The sequence below is a fragment of the Phaseolus vulgaris genome, chromosome 3 (assembly GCF_000499845.2).
Source record: "Phaseolus vulgaris cultivar G19833 chromosome 3, P. vulgaris v2.0, whole genome shotgun sequence".
NCBI lineage: Eukaryota > Viridiplantae > Streptophyta > Magnoliopsida > Fabales > Fabaceae > Phaseolus > Phaseolus vulgaris.
The window spans coordinates 2,978,654-3,000,632 of NC_023757.2; the positions used below are offsets into that span (position 1 = coordinate 2,978,654).

Genomic DNA, 21,979 nt, shown 5'->3' on the forward strand with positions numbered 1-21,979 from the left:
GGACGAATAATAAGATTCTCTTAATCTTGTTTCTTCTCCCGCAAAGTCACGTGTTGTACAAATTACAATCACACCATTACACAATACATTAGGATGTGTTAATGTAATGAACAACAATTCTCTTATACTATAAAACTAATTCAACTTCAGAAAAATAGCTTAGTAAAATAAGGTTTGAATCCAATTATATCATAATTTGAATATCTCTTTAGTCAAGGTAAGAGATCTCCAATACATTTCCTTACATGAACATCATGAATGGAATAGAGCGAGGTCCGATAATTGGTGGCATGATATGTCTAATTAATGTCATTATGATAGACATTGATAAGCTTTGATATCATCGCTCAAAGTGACCTTTAAACATAATTCAATATTATAAAATTGATTTATTGATGAAGTTTACATCCATTTATATATATGATATCTCGAACAAATCTCAAATAACTATTTTCATATACACATATTATTAATACAATATTATCATTCCATTTCATAACGTCATATACATTTTCATGGCCGAGGATTTAGATGACAAATCACTATTGAATCACTTTCAACCAATATGAAGAACTCAAACTACATATCAAGTTTATTATAGTTTAGCAAAAGAATAAAACAACACAAAATATTCTGGAAACTAAAAGCTCCCCTAAGCTTGCGAACTCTGATCTTCTTGCTCTACTCCCCCTTAGCTTGATATTCCTCCTTTTGGGAGATCTTCAACACTTCTTCAAACACTCCCCTCTAACTAGGTCTCTCCTCCTTGAAATCTCTTTCTTACTAATTCTCTCCTTCCTTTTTTAAGTAGCATCAATAAGGGGTAGACACTACTAGCACCATTGAACCTGTAGAGGTTAATGGTAGCAGCGACTTAGGTCTGAGGCCTGGTAGAAATGTGATAGCTATTCACTTGGTGATTTCCCGAAAGGCTTGATCACAAGCTTCTAGTGTTGGTTGAAGCATTACACTAGTTTTCTCTAAGATGGCCTTCAGAAGTAAGCTTCTAGTGTTGGTTGAAGCATTACACTCGTTTTCTCTAAGATGGCCTTCAGAAGTAAGTTCTCACTAAGGAGAATAGACATTTGCCTTGTTATTACAGGAAAGAAAATGAATGAACATGAGGGAAGGACCACGGTGAAAGTGTGTAGAGTCTGAATAGCATAAAATTACAAGTTCTTCATTATGCATAATTGAGCTTGTGATGGAGGAAACAACAGATTCACAAAGGGGATGCTTGCCAACATGTGGCTATGAGCAAAAGACTTCTCTTTAGGAGACATTTTGAAGGTATGAGCAGACGATGCATAGAAGCATTAAATCTGCCAGAGATCACTAATTGACCAATGTTTGGCTTTGTATCAAATAGATTGAGCATTTCCAAGCATGTTGAGTTGATAGGGAAGTTTTGTGCAAGACAGGGAGGGATTTCTTCATTTTCATAACCTCTTGCCTTCTCCTTCCCTTTATACATCGAGAAAGGCATGCAGGTGTGTTGGCAATCAAACTTGTGAAAGAACTTCGTCTTCTTAGTAATGCTTGGATGCATAGATCCATATGCAAACACTCTGCCTGAGGAACAATGTTGATAAAGCTTGATGTTATTATAGCTTCTGTGGCATTCTTGCATTTACACCCTAAGCATCATTTGAAGGTCGAATAAATCAACATGATCCTTCCATTCTTCATATTCACCACTTTGTTCTAGATGGCAAGATCAAACTCACAAAGGATTTGCATGGAGGTTGGTCTAGATTGACGAATTCAAGGGAGGAATAAGTCAACAATCACACCAAAAGCAACACAAGAGTATTTCTACACCACAACACAACCTTTTACCATATTGAAATCACTACTTTAACATAGCTTAAAAAGATCTCAAATGAACGTTCTAAAATTGATTTATGAAAGTATATTAGATGTGTGAAAGAGTGAATCAGAGGTTTTATTTATAGAGTTCAAAAAAACACTATATTTGGATGGATGAAGGGAGGGGCGAACAAGCAAGAAGAAGTAGATTGAAACTTGAATGCAATCATTATAAGGAAATCATTAAATAGAAATTAATTTTAGAAATAAAAAATAATTAGTTACTATAATGACTAAATTAGAGACTAAAAAAATTTATTAGTTTCTAATATTGATAAATAAATAGTTTCTAAATTGGTATCTAATTAGTTACAAAGGTTTTAACTACCAATTATTTAGTTTCTAATATTGATTATTTTTTGTATCTAAAATTGATTTTTATTTAATGATTTTCTAGTAATGTTTCATAGTATATAAGTGGTGCAAAACTCACCTAATAAGTTAGTTTCATAAGATCATATCAAGTTTTAAAAAGTCCACTTCTTAATAAATAAATATTATATATGTTGATTTTTTTAGGCCTAGCAGGAGTCACTAAGATGTGATGTTTAAGTTGACCACGAGAATGGAATGTATGCCTAAGCCCATAGATGACCCATTATACACAGTTACATAGGGATTTATTCGTATGTAATTCTACACATTGTTACATACAGATTTATCCGTATGTAAGTTTGTCCACTATTACATACGGATTTATCCGTATGTAAGTCTGCCCACTATTACATACGAATTTATCTGTATGTAATTTGCCCACTATTACGTACGAATTTATTCGTATGTAAGTCTACACACAATTACATACGGATAAATTCGTAAGTAATTTATTTTATATCTTTTCTGTTTTTAGTTATTATTATTTTTGTTTTTGTTTTTATAAATTGTTGTTATATTTATTTATTTTTACATTTTTTTTCTTCTCATTTTCAAGCATTAAGTGTAGTATTTACATTAGTTTTTTTTAGGATTTTGTATTTAGGACAAACACTTCAATATTATTTGTGTGTCTATTACTAATTAATATTGACTTTGATTTTTTTATAATTATGTCCTGTATTTTTTACTTGAAATTAACATGATTACATCATCAATAATAATAAAAATAAATATTAATTTTATGTTTATAGATTAAACTTTAATGTTGTTCTAGGGTTTATTTTTTTATTTTCTTCATTCTTATAAAAAAAATTAAACTAAACATTTTTAATTTATTAATTTTTATTTTTGTTTGTAAAAACTCATTTCTTTCTTCAATAATTATATTTCTAACTATTTTAAATATTAAAAATATTTTTTCACAACCAATACATTTGTTTTTTTTAGTGCATCTAAAATTAAAATTATCAATTCTTTTTAATTTATTCATTTTTTTTTACTTTTGAAACGGTGTTAGATAGAAAAATAAAAATAAAAGGGTGCTAGATAGGAAAATAAAAATAAAAAGGTACTAGATAGGAAATAAAAATAAAAGTGTATTAGTTGAGAAAATAAAAGTGAAAGTAATGTTATTTGAGAAAATTTTATCGAACATTTCATTTGTTATTTACTTTTGTGTTAATTTCTCTAGGAAAATGATAATTTAATAATTATTGAAGTTGTATATAATTTTTTGATGTGATAGGTTTAAAAATAAATATATTATATAAAAAATAAAATTTGTAATTAAATGATGTAAAAAAATATTAAAATAATAATATTAAGAGTTATAAAGTTGTATAAAAATTTAGATTCTCAATACATCATTATCCATTTCTCTATTTACTTTTGTACTCATGATCGGAGAATGACATATGATACTTTAACATCTATCATGCTACCATCTTATAATCATTTTTATTAATATTTTATTCAATAATTTAATTTAATATTTTATTAATATATGGAGGTATTAAATAAAAACAACAGAAAATGTGAGTTGTTAAAATACAGTTTTACTAGATCAATATATACCTTCATTTCTCATATAACCAAACTACAATTACACTTTTATACAACCAAATTACAATTATTTTGTTTATTTTATTCTCAAATACTTTAATTTGTATTTGAATTAAATATTTTATTATTACAAGGTGATTGTAAAATAATAAAGGTAGTAGTTGTTGAAGTAATATTTTGTTTAGTTTCCATCTCTGCTCACAATAATACTAAACCAACCAACCACAGCGCTTTCATCACTGCCTGCACCAAACGGCAATGGCTTCACCATTCCTCTTCCTTCTATTGCTTCACCTCTCTCTCCTCTCTCTCCTCTCTCACTCCACCAACCCTGACTTCCACCCTCTAATGTCCTTCAAAGCCTCTTCCGACCCTTCCGACACACTCTCCCAGTGGAACTCCACAACCTCAAACCCCTGCACCTGGTACGGTGTCTCTTGTCTTCGCAACCGTGTCTCTCGCCTTGTCCTCGAAGACCTTAACCTCACCGGCTCCATCCACCCCTTAACCTCCCTCACCCAACTTCGCATCCTCAGCCTAAAACGCAACCGTTTCAACGGCCCCGTCACCTCTCTCGCCAACCTCACCACCCTCCGCCTTCTCTTTCTCTCCCACAACAACTTCTCCGGCCACTTCCCCGCCGCCCTCACCTCCCTCTACCGCCTCAATCTCTCTCACAACAGCCTCTCCGGCGAAATTCCCGCCACGCTCAGCCGCTGGACCCACCTCCTCACCCTCCAGCTCGACTCCAACCGCCTCCAGGGCCGCATTCCCAGCAACATCAACCTCTCTCACCTCCATGACTTTAACGTCTCAAACAACCTCCTATCGGGTCAAATACCCGAATCGCTCTCGGCTTTCCCTGGATCCGCGTTCTCTAACAACCCCTCCCTCTGCGGAGCTCCCTTGCGAGAATGCAAAGCCAAAAGCAAAAACAAAAGCAAAAGCAAAGGAGAAGCAGTGATCCCGGCCCTGGCTTCCCCGTTGAAGCCAAGAAGCGACAGTGATTCCGGCAGGCCCCGGCGGCGGGAGAGGATAATGGGGGTGTTGGTCTTGATCGGTATTGTGGTGGGGGACGTGGTGGTCCTGGGTCTGGTGTCGCTGCTTCTGTACTGCTATTTCTGGAGGAACTACTCAGCTGCTGCAGAGTTGAGGAAGGAGGGAAAAGAGAGGAGGAGGAGTTGGAAGATGGTGGATGATGGAATGGTGTTTTTGGAAGGGGTGAGGAGGTTTGAGTTGGAGGAGCTGCTGCGTGCGTCGGCGGAGATGTTGGGGAAGGGTGCGTTTGGGAGTGCCTACAAAGCGGTGCTTGATGACGGAACCGTGGTGGCGGTGAAGAGGCTGAAGGAGGTTAGCGTCGGAGGGAAGAGAGAGTTCCAGCAACGAATGGAAGTGCTCGGAAGGTTGAGACACTGTAACGTCGTTAGTTTGAGAGCTTACTGTTTCACCAAAGATGACAAGTTTCTCGTCTCTGATTACATGTGCAACGCTAGCTTCTCTTTCCTTCTCCACGGTAACTAATGTCTTTTCTTTTTCACTCTTACTATTATTATTATTAAACGTTCATTCATTCCAATTCTTAAATCTACTTCAAATCTAGGGTTTTTTATCATGGGTTATTTTTTTTTTCTTTTTACCTAAATAGAATCTGTTTAAAAAATATATATAAATTTAAGCGAGTCTTTTCTATTCCACCATTTCATAATGCACAAATCGTTCTAATTTAACACAACTTTATCATATCTTACTAAAGTCGTACCAACTTAGCGTGACACGACTTCTATCAACTGCTAACCCTTTTCTCTACTATCTTATTTTTTTACTCTTTAACCTAATTTCCAGTGTTTAATCCAAAGAAAGACTACACGTGAAGAAATAGTATAAGAGTAAAATGTGACCACCAAAGTGCAAATTATTCATCCATGATGGTGTAATGAGTAAGACAGCATGCATGTAGGGTACCCTAATCAAACTAGTTATATTTTTTGTTTTTAGGGTAGGGTCCCACATTGATCATGTTGGACCATGTTGGTCATGCATCTTTGTTTGCATCAAAAGATCACCATGTCCTTCTTTCTTCCTTCCATTCCATCCACAGTTCTGTGTTAGATTCTTTTCTTATAAAAGTAGGAAAAAGAACAGAGAATAGTTCATCTATTTTCTTCTTTGCTTTTTGTTCTTTTCCAAAACAACCTTTTGCTTTCATCTTTGCCCACTCAACGCAGAGAATGACACTGAAAAAAGCAAAGGAGGCCAATTATAACCATTTGAACCCTTTTACAAAAGTGACATAACCTTGCTTTATAGCATCTTAATATTAAATGGGAAAAGTCACATATAATATAAAATTAAGATACTTAATGGCATTTTCTTCTATTACATTTAGATTATGTATAATATTTTTATTGTTTAAATTTTTAAGTTTTAACTTTTAATTCATCTTCTTTCATCTAAAACTTATAAATACCTATTCATTTGAGAAAATAAAATTACAGTTAAAATTTCATAAAATTTGAAGACTGGACAGTAGATAATATGATAGATAGCCAAGACAATGGTCAGATTTAAATAAATATACTGTTAAAAATAACCCCTCCCAAACTTCTTATTCTATTTTATTAATTGAAATGTACTAAATCTATTAATTTTTTTTACTAAATATTAAAATACTACAGACACACAAATAACTAAATAAAAAGAAAAATTCAAGTAAAAATTTATTTATTTTTCAAGAATTAAACTAATGTTTGAAAATATGATTCCATACTCTTTTTTAAGCAAATTACATTACTATTTTGTTTTACATTTTCTCGATTTTTTTCTGATGTTTTATTCTTCTAACTTGACACTAATCCTCGTTAAAATTTGAGAGACTACACTCTCATTTTTCACCTTTATACTATTTTTTATTTGTTTAAATATACTTGTCTATTTATCTGTTTAAAATAAATTGCTGTGAATTTTAAAAAAAAATATATATAAAACTTTAAGAAAAGACAGGAAGAATTAGTGTAAGTTTGTATTTTTTAGTGATGTACAAGAGTGAATTTTGATTTTAATTTCTATAAGAAAATATTTAATTTTGTTCTTTATTATAATGATTATTTTTATTATTAATATTATATAACACTAATTAATTCGTTATACACTAACTAAATAAAATATTAAATCAGAACTCAAATGAATACAGGTGAACTTAAACAATCTTGAAGCTTGTAATGCTTGTGAAATAGGAGTTAGGTAGGGAGAATTTTATTACTTGTATAAAATTTAGTATACTCCTAAAGTATCCTTTTCAATTTATTTATTTTTTTGTTAAAAGAAAAATTATGAAGTTGAAATGTAATGTTAATAATGCATTGTTCCAGAAAAAAAATCAGAAAATAAGATTTTACAGATTTAAATAAAAATTGGCATCGTTTATAATAATTAAAAAAATTATGAAATTATTTAGTTTTTTAATGAGAGAAAAAGTTATAGAAGGAAAATCATAAATATTACGTGGGGGTGGTAATAAGGAAATGAGTGTGGTACGACAGGTAATCGAGGCCCAGGAAGGACCCCACTGGAGTGGACAATGAGGTTGAAGATTGCAGCTGGAGCGGCACGTGGCGTGGCATTCATTCACAAACATAAACTCACCCACGGTAACATCAAAGCCACCAATGTTCTTATTGACGTGGCGGGCAATCCGCGAGTCGCGGATTTCGGTCTCTCCATCTTCGCCACCGCCTCCACTTTCAGATCCAACGGCTACCTCGCGCCAGAGGTATCGGACGGTCGCAAGCAGACCCAGATGTCTGACGTGTACTCCTTTGGCGTGCTATTGATAGAGATGCTGACGGGGAAGTGCCCTTCCGCCGTGGGCGGCGGACACGAGGCGGCGGTGGACCTTCCCAGGTGGGTCCGGTCGGTGGTGAGGGAGGAGTGGACGGCGGAGGTGTTCGATCTAGAATTGATGAGCTATAAGGACAATGAGGAGGAGATGGTGGCGCTGCTGCAGATAGCTATAGCGTGCACTGCGACCGAACCTCATCAACGGCCCACGATGAGCCACGTGGTGAAGATGATCGAGGAGTTGCGTGGGGTCCAGATGTCGCCGTGTGATGAAGGGTTGGACTCGCTCTCTGAGTCACTCTCCGTGCCTGAAGCAAGGGCTACTCAATGAGCTATGGTGTCTGTAAATTAAAACATCATTGATTATTTTTATGAATTTTTTCTAAAACTATTATTATTATTATTATTATTATTATATTTGGGTATTATTTTGTTTTTAAAAATGTCTGAAACTTTTATTTTTATTCCGTCTGATTCAATGTAAGCTAAGTTTTATGTCAGGGAATCAATACTAAATTAATGATGTGGATGCTATGAATAGTTTTAAATAATTTCTCAAAAGTTCTCTTTATTAATTTTATTATTTTTCAGAGTTAATATTATGGTTTAAATTAAATTTTTCTCTTATACTCTTTATATATGTGAAATTTAAATTCTTATAAAAAAAATTATTAAATAAAAACTAATTTTAGATATTAAAATAATTAATTAATATTTAACTATATAAATTAAAATAAATTATTAAATCTAAAGTAGGTTCTTGAAATCGATTGTTGATCCAATTTTTTTATAACTTTTTTTTTTCTTTCTTAAAAAGTGATGGTTCATATGTAGCTAGTCTTGTTAAACCCTCCACTATGTGAAAACCAGTCCTCAGGATTCCATTTCTGGATCAATGGAACTTAAACAATTTCTTTATAACTTCTTTTCATATATATTTGATAGTAAAGTCTTTATATTTAAGACTTTATATTTAAGAGAATAGTCACAAAGTTTAAAATACAAAAAAATTGATAGGAAAAACTTTAGATATTCATAATTTTGATTGAAATTCAAATCTAAGACATAATAAAGATAAAATTTAACAAGGAGTAAAATCTATTGTCAATACTGGGAGATTACTATCTCCAAAACTCCTCCATTTATCATAAATTGTTTATTTTTACTATTTTTGCAGTATTTTTCTAGATTTTTAGACATTTACTTTACATATTTACACTTCTCAAGAAATTCATAAATTGTTTGTGGTGTTTTCTTATATCAAATAGATATTTATCAAGCATTTACATCTTAGATATTTTATACTTTATTATTAAAAAAAATATCATATTTTGTGATTCTATCATTTTGCATATGATTGTCATTTGTTTGATGTATGCAAAAGAAGGTAATCGTAATTGGTATTTTTGTTGTATTTTAGATTTTGTTTTAAGCCAAAATGAATTAAATTTTAAAAAATGATACCTAGTTATAACTTATATTTTTATTCCTTCAACTCGTTTATTTTTTAAACGACACATCTCAATTTAAAAGAAACACAAGCAATAACAAAAATGTAAATAACAAAAAAAAAACGTTTTATATATTATACACTTAATGTTAAACAAAAACATTGAATATACCCACAGTAAAATTCAATCATGCATTACATCAAAGACATAAAATTTATTTAAGTCTTAAAAAATATATCAATGGTAAAAAATGGTTAAAAGTTGAAAAATAAAAGTACCTTAATTTCTGTTTGGTTCCGGAAATTATGGCGACCAACGTTGTTGTCCTCGAGAATGAGTCTGTAAGACAAAAACACTTGCAAGATAAGATAAAAGAAACGTATTTGCATATTATTTTTGAAGTAAATTTGCTTTTGCACCTTTTTGCATATTATTTTTGAAGTAAATTTGCTTTTGCACCTTTTTTTTTTTTAGGTGTCTCAATATTAAATACTAAAATAAACATCATAAAGGAATTCATCCTAACAACACCCCAACAAAAAATACATATTTTGTTAAAGTGTCTATTATACATATCACATAGTGTCTTTCTATTACATTTAGCCAGACTCAGAGTTTATTAAACCAGTTTACTCTCCTTTTAGGTTAATCATTGATACAAAATACAAATATATATTTGAGTCAATATTATCTATACTTTCCTTCCATATATGTGTCTCATGTTTTCCTCCCTGCAAACCATATATTTAATTGGTTCCTTCACTGTATATCACTCCTGCTCCAGTTAAACGAATAACCATTATACATAAACATTACTTAAAAAAATTGCAGCCTACCTGAAATAATATCTCATAACCTCACAGAGTCCTTTTGTGATCTATTTCACATTCCCTTTCTCCTCTATTTATTGAGTAATCTCAAGTATTCCTTAGGGTCCATACATCATTTAGAGTAGAGTATGTAATAGCAATTGAGTATAAACGTAACGTGTAACATGTTTAAGGTTTAGGTTCTAAAGAACTTAAATTAAAGAACTTAAAAAAACTTCTTAATTTGAATAGAGTTGATTTATATATACATGACCCGTGTGGCAAACCTCATGAGCCTGGTCAAGGAAGAGGGCAAGAATTTCCTTGCAAAGAGAAAACAAGCATTTGTGTGGTTTCCAAACTTTCCATAATACTCACATTTCTGGTTCCTCAAATTCTCCAAGAACTCCACAGTAATCTCTGGTCTCACGTATTCCGTCGGGTGGCGACCACCCTTTGACCAATCAACCCAAGTCAAACTCCTGTTCGAGTTCTTCTCCCAGAATCTGATGCTAACAAACGTTGGCAAGTAATGTTCATCAGCATAGCATGATCCTTTGCACAGCACCTGAAAAACTGGGAAGTAGGTTCTGTCTGAGACCACTTCCACTGCAAGCTCTCTGTCCATTTCAAACCACTGAGAGCCTTTTCTCCATTGTTGGAGGGTGATGACAGGGGACATGTGGATGCTGTAACGTCCACGCCCAGCTGCACTGTCTGCATCGTAAGCCATCACGTGGCTCTGGGTGGAGTTCATCAGGTATGAGTAGATTGTTGAGAAGTTGAAGAGAGGAATGCATGACTCTGACATCAGAACAAAGCGTTCGTTTGAGAAATCCAGAAGCGCATTCGCCAGAAGCCTACGCTCTGCTTCGATCATGCTGAACTTCCCCCATTCCACTTCCTGCATTGGATGATATGTTAGATCAAGCTGCTAACACTTTTCATCCTTCATTTCAAATCACTTTCTTTTTCAAAAGGGTAATGTGTGATTTTAATCTTTCAAATTTCATACTTTTTCACCATGATCAAAAAGTATGATTCTAGTTTATGTAGGTGGAACTCTGATTTTACTAATGTATTCATTTATTTTCTTAAATAATATCAATGTAAGGTTTCATTCTCATATGTATGTAATAAAGTTATGGTATTCGAATAAGTGAAAACCTAATCTTACTAGTAATTTATTAAACTTCTACTAATTAGTTTAGCATTTAGTTTTATCAAACACTACACTAGTATATGTACAATGCCTACAAGAAATACTTATCTTATATCTCTAAAATTTATAAGAAACAAATACTATTGAATACATAAATTATATTATAATTTTAAATTTAATAAATAAAGATAAAAAATATTTCTTAAATTTATGATTAGCAATTTATATTGTGATATCCATAATTTTAAGTTTTCTTTTTCTTTTACAATCCTTCTCTATCAAAGAGTCAACATTCCTCATTTTTTTTTTCTCTTAGTTTATCTCCAACTCATTCTCATCTTATACATAATGGTGACAAATAGATCACTTTGGTCCGTTTTACCTCGACTCACTACTGACCTCGACAAATAGAATATTTGCACCATCATAGAATGGATTGACACGTTGATGGGTTGACATGTCATTTTTCAATTTTTTTTCTTAAAAAAAATCTCTTTCTTTTTTGTATTTTCCTTTTATTTTAAACCTATTTATTTGGTTAACGTTATAGTAATTGATATTAATTTTTAAAAAATAAAAAAGTAAAAAATAACAATAAAATTGAACCAAACTTTAATATTTTTATCATGTTCAATGACTAATAAAAAAAATAAAAAAAAAACTCCAATAAATCAAATAATATATATAAAAAAAATTAATATAAATAAAATTTATAAAATATTGACCACCATCCATTTTAATTCTAAAAACATCACCAATAAATCAATAAAGAAGGGTATACTACCAAGGTGACCACCTCTTATCTAACATGTTAGTGGGTTAGACGAACTTGACGAGTGTGTATATAATAGTTTCAAACGATTAATCCATTATTTAACCTAAATGAAGATGGACCGGAAGCTAACCGATCCATTCTGTTACCAAGCAAGGATTGTTGAAAGGTACGAAGGCTTGCAAACTTGAATTTTGTGAGCATTGTGTTCTGGGAAAGCAACGAAGAGTGAAGTTTGGCACTGCAATTCACAATACCAAGGGTATTCTGGATTATGTGCATTCAGATGTGTGGGGACCTGCCAAGACTCCGTCAATCGGAGGTAGGCATTATTTTGTCACTTTTGTGGATGATTTTTCCAGGAGAGTTTGGGTGTTTACTATGAAGAACAAAAATGATGTGCTTGAAATTTTCCTTAAGTGGAAAGCTGAAGTTGAAAACCAGACAGGAAGGAAGATTAAGGTTCTCCGAACAGACAATGGAGGAGAATACAAGAGTGATCCGTTCCTGAAGGTATGTCAAGATTGTGGCATAGTTCGGCACTTCACTGTTAGAAAAACACCACAGCAGAATGGGGTGTCGGAGCGTATGAACAAGATACTTGTGGAGAAAGTTCGTTGTATGTTGTCTAATGCTGAGTTAGGCAGAGAGTTTTGGGCTGAGGCTGTGACATACGCTCAACATCTCGTCAATCGTTTGCCATCATCTGCTATAGATGGCAAAACCCCGTTAGAGGTATGGTCTGGAAAACCTGCAACTGATTATGATTCTTTGCATGTTTTTGGTTCTATTGCATATTATCATGTGATTGAATCAAAGTTGGATCCACGGGCAAAGAAGGCTCTTTTTATGGGCTTTAGTCCTGGAGTGAAGGGATACCGTTTGTGGTGTCTAGAGGCAAAGAAGACGATTATCAGCAGGGATGTTACCTTTGATGAATCTGCCATGTTAAAGAAGGTAAATCCAGAAGGAGCTGATAGTACTCCACAACAGGTGGAGTGTGTTCGGAAGCAGGTGGAGTTTGAGCCGACAGTGGTGATCCCAACACGAAATACCACAAGTGACTCTCCTATGGCAGAAGAAGAGTCAGATGAGGAAGAGGTTCCTACCCAAGAATCTCAACAACAATCAGCGCCAATTGCAGTTAGAAGACAAAGACGAGATATTCAGAAGCCTGCTCGTTTCATGGATATGGTTGCCTATGCACTTCCAGTTGTTGATGACATTCCATCCACTTACCCAAAAGCCATTCTGAGTTCAGAAAGTGGTAATTGGGCGGGTGCGATGGAAGAGGAGATGCAGTCTTTGAAGAAGAACAAGACGTGGAAGTTGGCACAATTACCAAAAGGTAAGAAGGCAATTGGGTGCAAATGGGTATTTGCAAAGAAAGAAGAATTTTCTAATAAAGAAGATGTTTGCTACAAGGCAAGGTGGTTACAAGGGCCAAGTTTGAATATTGTTTAGACTTGGTTAATATTTTGCACATTTGAAGTTGGCGCCCGGAGGCGCAAATTTGAAGCACTGTAAAGTTTGTTTTTTGTTATGTTGTGAGAAGATTTGTTTTAGGTGGGACTTGAAATTAAGCCAAGGTGGAGATTTGTTGATTTTGGCTTAATCCCAAGTCCCACATCGGTGGGTTCATTGTTTGGGAAGGAGGTTTGAGGGTTATATATTAACATCCCCTCCTTCACTGTTATATATCCCAATTTGTAATATCTTCTCTCATAGTAATAAAAGTGAGCTGTTTTTGCTGTGCTCGGAGATTAGGCTAAACAGGCCGAACTCCGTTAACAATTTTCGGGTGTGTTCTTTCCTCTTTATCTCTTTTATTATTCCGCTTTATTTATTCAATATTATTTGTCGGGTAGCTCTGTTAGAGTTTTGTTTTAGTGGGAAAATTACCCGTTTTTCCCAACAAATGGTTCATTTTACAACTTTTATTCTCTCATGTTTGTTATATATTATTTCCCCGATTGCAAGCCAAAATTACAGGAACATTCGAGCAACTATAATCATGCTTCAGATGTTGTGGCAGTGGCAGTGGCATTACTGTTAAAGCTTGAGGTGGCCTCAGAATATTATCAAGCATTAGGGTTGTTAAATTTGATGTGTACATCAATTGTAGGGAGTATTATGAATGTTTGAAATTTTAGGAAAACTTTTCTTTCACACTCCAAACAGAAAACTACTTGACAGCTTCTTTTAATAATATAATAATATTTTAAATTAAAAATAAAATAAAAATAACAAAACTAATTATTGGAGATCCTACCTACTAGAGATTAGAGTTTTCATAGTATATAAGTGGGTGCAAATCTCACCTCTAATTTTATGAGGTTGAGTTAAACTTAAAACTCATTTCTTAATAATATATTTCATTCAAAGGAAGGTACTTGTAAATGTAAATTAATAATTGAATAAAGAAAAACTAACCTCGCTGGGAATTCTCCTTCCATGAAACACTGAACTCTCTGGATCTGAATCATTGTAAAGAGGACTAGAATGCACATAAATAGAATAGTACCCTTCATGCCCTACGAAGAACTTTTCCCAAAAAAGAGATAAAGGCACAAAACCCCTTACCAAAAACATGAAGGCCACCTTAGGAACTCGATCAAAGGGGTATTCATGAATCTTAGGGGTCATTGAAGCTCTCCAAAATAGTTCTTCATCACTCATATCATGCACAACATTAGAAGGAAAAATAAACTCCTTCATACCATATTGCACAAAGTTAGAAGGTTGAATGAACTCTTCCATATCATGCTCCTCAACATTGGAAAGTTGATTAAACATTTCCACATCATGCTTAATATTGGAAGAGTGGATAAACACTTTTAACCCTTCTTTATCAAGGCTAGAATTACACACTTTTTGTTTTTCAATTGGAAATGGCATTGGTGATGATTCATTTTTGGTTGAAGAGTGTGAGAATTGAGTGGCCTGTAAACTATTACAACTTCTAAGAAAGAAACTAATGATGATTCCAATGGTCACACCGATAGCAAAAAGGAGGAGATTGGGAGGGAAACGAACAAGTTGCAAACGAAAATTCTTTGAAATAGAATTTAATGAGTTTTGGTTATTTGAGTTCTTCATTTTTTAAAACTTCCCTAGAGATTGAAGGTTGTTTTTGTGAAGAAAGGCTAAAAGGTAGAAAATGGCTATTCAAATTACCCTATAAAAATGATTATAGAAAAGACGTTTGGTATACATTGGTGTAAGACAAAGGTCGAATACTTCAAAGTCATGTTGTGAGAATAAAAATATTATAATCGTACTTTACTTTTAATCAAAATATGTAAATAGTCATAAACCAATAGAAACTCTTAAAGACATAAAAGATCACCAAAGGTAAAATTGGTCTAAAATATGAGATGGATAGTTGGAAATGTGAGTTGAAGAAAGAGACAGAAAGTTATGTAACATAATAGTTACTGATATAGAGAGATTAAGGTACTTTATCTACACCTTGTTTGGTTCCAATTTATGCAAGGGGAAACTAGGAGCTATCACATGGAGTGGTGACTTTGGAGACTATATATAAATCATAAGAACCCTCTCTCTCTCTCTCTCTCTTTTTCTTTTCTTTTCTTAACTTGTGCAGATAAAATCCCTTATTTGCTTGTGTCTTGGAGACCTGCAGAAGGGGATAAATTTTTTACTAAAATCAAATAGATAAATACCAACACACTTGTAATTGGAACATAGAAACAATGAAATGCATATTTTACCATCATTATCTTTTGTACCTTAATTTAATTATTATAGCCCTTATTATAAGGAACATGCTACATAATTGACAGGACTTCATTTTTCTTAATCATGACTTTGATTAGTTAGTTCATAGTATATTTTTTGAGAACCCAACACATTGCAGACTTTTCGACGATGTTAACATTGTTATTTCCAAAGCTAAAGAATTGAAAATGATGCTGATGTTCAGTTTTCAAGCTTTCCTCCTCCTATGTAAAGAATATGACCAAATGTGTAATACCATTTGTCTCACTTATTTAAGTGTAAAAGGTTCATAACAGGGCTCTGTGTGAGAACTTCACTATTGAAAATACAACAAACAAAGAGAGATGAAAGAAAAAAAATCACTGTGAGCATAGTTGCAAATATTTGTATTTCGCTTTCTTTGATCCTCATTCCTGCTATTTTACAATTGCATAAGCTTACTCAACATCCCGACACTAATTCAAAGCATCTCAATATTTACAATCAATAATCAAACATTTTGCATTGAGGACTCTCCAAAGAATAGTTATCATCTGCAAACTAAAGTAGAGCAATATCCATAAGTTTGTTTCGATAGACCTTCTACTATGCCGTTTCTTTCTTAACCTCCAAAGATTCTTTTGTCACCCTCATACATAACGTGAAAATACTTTTTTATCCTTCTTGTGTCATCCCCATAGAATGACTTTCAGATTATGTAATTAGGACACGAATTTGAAAAAAGACTTCCGGATTACATAATCCGAAAATTAATCATGCATCTGAAAAAAAGCTTACGGATTACATAATCCGAAAGTTAATCATGCATCTGAAAAAAAGCTTCCGGATTATGTAATCCGAAAGCTAATTACAAATTTAAAAAAAGACTTTTAGATTACATAATCTAAAATATTATAGAGGAGTATTTTTGGAAATACAAAAATTTATGAAGAAACGGTCCTTCTACTACCATCAAGAATAAGCATGGGGATATGGATCCCTACCTCACTCATTTGCCTATGATAATCTCTCTTATGATAATCTCTCTTATTGGGTTTAGGAGTCTCAATATGTTTTTTTCCTCAATATAGCTCTAAATCCGAGTTATATTTCACTACAAGAAAATCATTACATAGTAACTAAGTTTAGAGATAAAAAATAATTAGTTACTATATTAACTAAATTAGATACTATTTTAGAGATTAAATTTTTTTGATATATTAAGTAGTTCTATTATTAATAAAAATTTCTATAATGGTTTTTAAATTATCTAAATTGGTTTTTAAATTAGCTACCAAGGTTTTAACTACTAATATTTTAGATTACAAATTAGTCTCTAAAAATATAGACTAATTTAGAATATAAAATAGTAAGTAGCTAATGGTTAGATACCAATTTAGAAAAAAAAATTATAATTTTTTATTAATAACAAAAATTATTTTAGATACTAATTATTTTTTAATTTATAAAATAATCTCTAATTTAATTAAATAATAACTAATTATTTTGATTTCTAAAATTAGTTTCTATTTAATCATTTTCTTATAAAAATCAACTTATAAAACATATTGTAGTAAGTATTTCTCTAACTTTTGCATTTATGCTTCGAAATGGTATTCATGTAAATATGGTCTAAATCCTTGTGCTTCACACTATATTCTTCTTGCAACTTTAGAGTAACTAACTCATAATTCTAAAAAAACAATTCAATTCTTTGTGCAGTCTCTTTCCCATTTTCATCCTTTAAGATTGTTCATTATTTATTTATTTTCACTATCTTCTAGGTTCCTAAACTTTTCTTTGTTTCATTTTTTAGAGATTGTTCTCCCTTTGTTGAATTTTTTGAATTTGTCCACTCTTTTGTTGTGTCTATTTGTTATAAGTAATAACTTTTGCTATAATTTCCTCCTCCATCACCAAAACTCGCCCAAATAACTTCCTATGTTGCATGTGTATAGTGCATTATCATCAATCTTTAATAACTTTATGTGGTACGCATATGTATAAAGGTCAAACATCACGATTCTATACAAGTTAAGATTGATGAGAGAAATTGACCTACTCACAATTCAGAGTTACCAGTGTTATTGTTTATGCTTAAGTTGGACACATCACTTGTATGGTTCTAGATTTAATGACTTAAGATATTTAGGTAGGTTAGTATGAAAATTCGGAATAGAATTCAAAAATTATAATCCTTGAAAAAACAATTCTGCAACACAAAAAATTTGTTTAAGAAAAAATCCTCTAAAAACATATTTTGGAAAAAAATATCCAAAATGTATTTTTATATGAACTGCTATTTTGTTTAAGGACATTTTCGTCGTTTTATATGAAATTAGACAATCAGATGCAATTATATGGTGTAGGAAGTAATTCCCTCCAATTTATTCATCAATAATTAAGGTTTAGAGTGTGACAAGACAAAATAAAAGTTTACTTATGATTTGTAACCAAACAAGTAAAAAAATATAACATCCTAATCTTGCATACTTTTATAATTATCACGTCACTGTGTTTTCTTCAGTTCACTTCTTTAAACATTTGTTTAAAAGCTATAACAAAATAATTGAAACTAAAGAACAAAAAATATTGATTGAAACAGAGAAATAAATAGAAATGCAACTATTGGTAATAAGGTATACCTAACTACAAATAGAAATGTAATGTAAATGTGATTACATTTTTTTCTTAGATAAAGTTATGCTCAGTATCTAACAATAGTAGTTATTGCAGATATATATTGATAAAAATAAAATGAAAACATGCTCATAATCTAGCAAAAAAAAAATGAAGAAATAAACAATCTCATCTTGTTTTAGGGTTTAGTTAGTGCAATAAGGTAACAATCCATTAAAATGAATAGAGAAAAGTTTCTTCAAATGAAAATGCTTCAATACTTTTCCTTACGTTAATTTGGATTCTCTTTGATACTTTCTCTCTAATTGCATGTGTAATTATCAAATAATTGTCCTAGAAATAGAAACACAAACCTGTTTTTTTGGGCTGAATTTCCACTAGTAGAGATTAACCACCAACTCCAACAACCTCCAAAATCACCATGGGTATGATCTCTTTGAAGATTTAGTTAAGAAATCTTTGAACAATCTCCATTTGACATGATCTGCATACACTTAAGGGCATTAGTCTTAAACTTTGTATTAAATATGGAACTTATGTAAATACTTCTTTTATTGAAAAAAATTATTAGTAGTCCAACTAAACATTTCTCAGCAACAAAACAGGTCACTTACCCTGTTAAGCTAAATAACCCAGAAAAAGACCTAATATCATAGTAACCCTAACCGTTGACTTGATAAATCCAACAAATATTCGTTAAGATAAATTTTAAATGGGTATGATACCATATTAAAAAGTAGACTATAAATCTAATTCAACCTCATAAAACCAACTTATAAGATAAAGTTTGCACTCACTTATATACAATGAAATACTCTAATTTCTAATCGACGTGAATCTCTAACACAAAGACATTATACTTTATTTTCTATAAAGACATTATACTTTATTTTCTATAAAATTTGACAAGGTATCATCTTATATGTATGAAGAACAAGAACTTTTTATCAAGATGGGGGAAACACTGGATACAAAACTTTTTTGCAAATAAAAGTAACTTGGCAAAGAACCAACACATAGCTTCTTTTCATTCCAGTAAATACAATGAATCACTATGGAAATTTAGTTTTCTACCTAATATAAACCAATTAACTACAGATAATGAAATAAACTTGCATCACAACTCCATGTAAAAGCTTTGAAAAGTAAATAAAAACAATATCCAATCAGAAGCATATAATCAACACACGTTTATTCTATTTTAATCAAATGTAGTTTCTGATTAAAGCCTTAATCACTATTAATTAAGAAACTGAACATGATCATCTTATCAATCGTTATGTAGTAATATCAGATACATGATCAAATGTGGATATTTTCTTGTTTAAACTGCACATGCATTTCATCTCTTAAACATTATTGGCACAATAAATTGAATGTTACATTTTAAATCGAGAGTTATATGTTATATTTTTATTTATCAAAATCACTCCTATCCCTCTACATAACGATTCATGAGTACTAAATCTTGATACTTTTTTAGTTATTTGGAAATCCATTTGGCAAACCAACTAAAATAAATTAATAAAAAATGGAATAAATAGACAGAAAGGAAGAAAAAGGACTTGCCATGGCTAACAGCAAAGCTTGACTCTGAATACAGTGCCGTCGATGGGAGGAAGGAAGAAGAAGATGACTCTATTTTTTGTAATTTTATAAATTAAAAGAATAAATAATATGGTTTTGTTGGCTAAAGATGAGTTAACAAACTTATTTAGGCTTTAGAATATTGACCATTTCAATATTTGAATAGAGAAAAGTTATAAAAATATATATTTGTATAAAAGGGCAGACTATTTATTCATTATTTAAGAAATAAATATTATTTTAACTTTTCGTTTATGATTATAAAAAAAGCCATTAACTTCTCAAATTATTTTCTAGAGCTTCAAAAAACTTTTACAAAAGACGAAGAAAATAATAAAATAACATATTAAGTTTGAGAGAAAATATATTTTATTTTATCAAAAGTTATATAAGTTACACTATTTTATTATATTTACTATTTTTAAACATTTGTACATGAAATTAATATTTTGGTGTTCTCTTAATTTCTTTAATAGATTTCGATGAAAAGATAAAATAGTTATACTATATTTCTGCTATTGAAGTCGCAGTAGCTAACACTGAAAAAAATAAAGAAAAATATAAATGATTTTGGAGTTACCATCAGATTTTATTAAATTAGAAATAATTGGAAAATTTTTTTTTTTCTAAAAAAATAAAAAATAGTCAACGAAAACCAATTTAAGTCGAGGATTTGGTTGTGTAAGAAATAATCAAAACTAGATTGTAGTATCTATAACTATTAAAAATGATTGTCTGTTATATAATTGGAAAATTATTTATGACTTAAAACTGAAAATTGGATTGTCGAGAAAGTTTTACATAGGTTGATATGGACTTAGAATTATTGTTGTCCAGTTAAGTCTTTCATCTCGGTATTCAAATCGATATTTGAATGTTAGGTCATCGACTTCACTTTCATGTACTGCAATATAGAAAATTATTAAAAATAAAATCAATTTTAAAAGTAAAATATAATTAACAACTATGAACTAAATTAAAAATTATTTTAAAAATTAAAAATTATTTTAAAAATTAAAAATTATTAAAATATAAAATAGTTTAAAAAATTTATTTATAATAGAAATTATTTTAGATATTAATAATTCTTATAATCTCTAAAATAATATATAATTTAATTAATATAATAATTAATTATTTTTTAATATCAAATTTTTTTTATATTTAATTATTTTCTTATAATAATTTATTCTAAAAAGAGTATAACATATAACAAAATCCTATATACATAAAACTTACTATACTTATACTACTCTCGAGACCAAGTTCCTTCATTGGAATAAAAGGGGTTGCATTAAGATAAAAAAATTCTTCTCTTATAAATAACCTTAAACTAATTGTTTAAGGGACACCTAAAAAATACTCATGACCTGTGCTGATATCGAGTCGAGTCTGTCTGAACGATGATGAGTTGAGTCGATCCGAATCAATGTCGAGTCAAGAGAGTTTAAGCCGATGTCGAATCGAGTCGGCTCGAACTTATATCGAGTTGATTGGTGTTCATGTCATGTCGAGTCGGGTCGAGTTCAGATCGATCCGATTCGGTCTAAGTCCAAATCTAATCGAATTAAAATGAACATAATCTAATTTACAAAGTAAATTTTATTTAATTACAAAGTGAATTTAATTTAATTTACAAAATAGATTTAATCTACATTTAATCTCTTTAAATGGATTTGAAATATTCTAAACAAATTTCACCTAATTAAAATGATATGGAAATCTAATCCATTTATTTAGATTTATGTAAATTAGATTTTAAAGAATCAGACCAACCCTATTATATATAATAATGTGACATAAATATTGAATGATGTCAATGTATTAATCTTGATTAACTTGAAGTTTCAGTTACGATTAATTTAAAGTTTCAATACCTTTTTGACAATTATTAATCTATTACACTAGATCGATCTTAAAGACATAAAAACACTCTACTGAAGTAAAATTATAGTTTAGACAGTTTATTTTCATTGTTCTTTTTAATTTTAAAACATAATTAAAGATAAAATTAAAACATGTTATGTGTATGGAGATAATTTTTTTTATATAATGTTATAGATTAATAATTTTAATTAATATAATGATTACTCTTTTTTCTGTTAAAAAAAATAGAAAAACCAGAATTCCATTTTGGCCACGTGGATGGAAAACAGAGACCAGAATTTGTTTCTCAAACACCAAAATCTGACCC

General features: G+C 31.0%; 2 protein-coding genes across 2 annotated transcripts; one reads left to right on the forward strand and one right to left on the reverse strand.

Moving 5' to 3' along the window:
- The first annotated feature begins 3,986 nt into the window (after positions 1-3,986).
- LOC137806269 (probable leucine-rich repeat receptor-like protein kinase At1g68400) lies at positions 3,987-8,195 on the forward strand. Its single transcript, XM_068606283.1, has 2 exons — positions 3,987-5,320; positions 7,347-8,195. The coding sequence occupies exons 1-2, from the start codon at positions 4,066-4,068 to the stop codon at positions 7,973-7,975; spliced, it is 1,884 nt and encodes a 627-aa protein (XP_068462384.1). The 5' UTR covers positions 3,987-4,065; the 3' UTR covers positions 7,976-8,195.
- Positions 8,196-9,838: 1,643 nt separating this feature from the next.
- On the reverse strand, positions 9,839-18,683 carry LOC137806270 (glycosyltransferase BC10-like). Its single transcript, XM_068606284.1, has 3 exons — positions 18,552-18,683; positions 14,272-15,478; positions 9,839-10,808 (listed from the first exon to the last, which is right to left on the reverse strand). Exons 2-3 carry the CDS (start codon positions 14,935-14,937, stop codon positions 10,164-10,166), a joined length of 1,311 nt encoding a protein of 436 aa, XP_068462385.1. The 5' UTR covers positions 14,938-15,478; positions 18,552-18,683; the 3' UTR covers positions 9,839-10,163.
- Between the last annotated feature and the right edge of the window lie 3,296 nt (positions 18,684-21,979).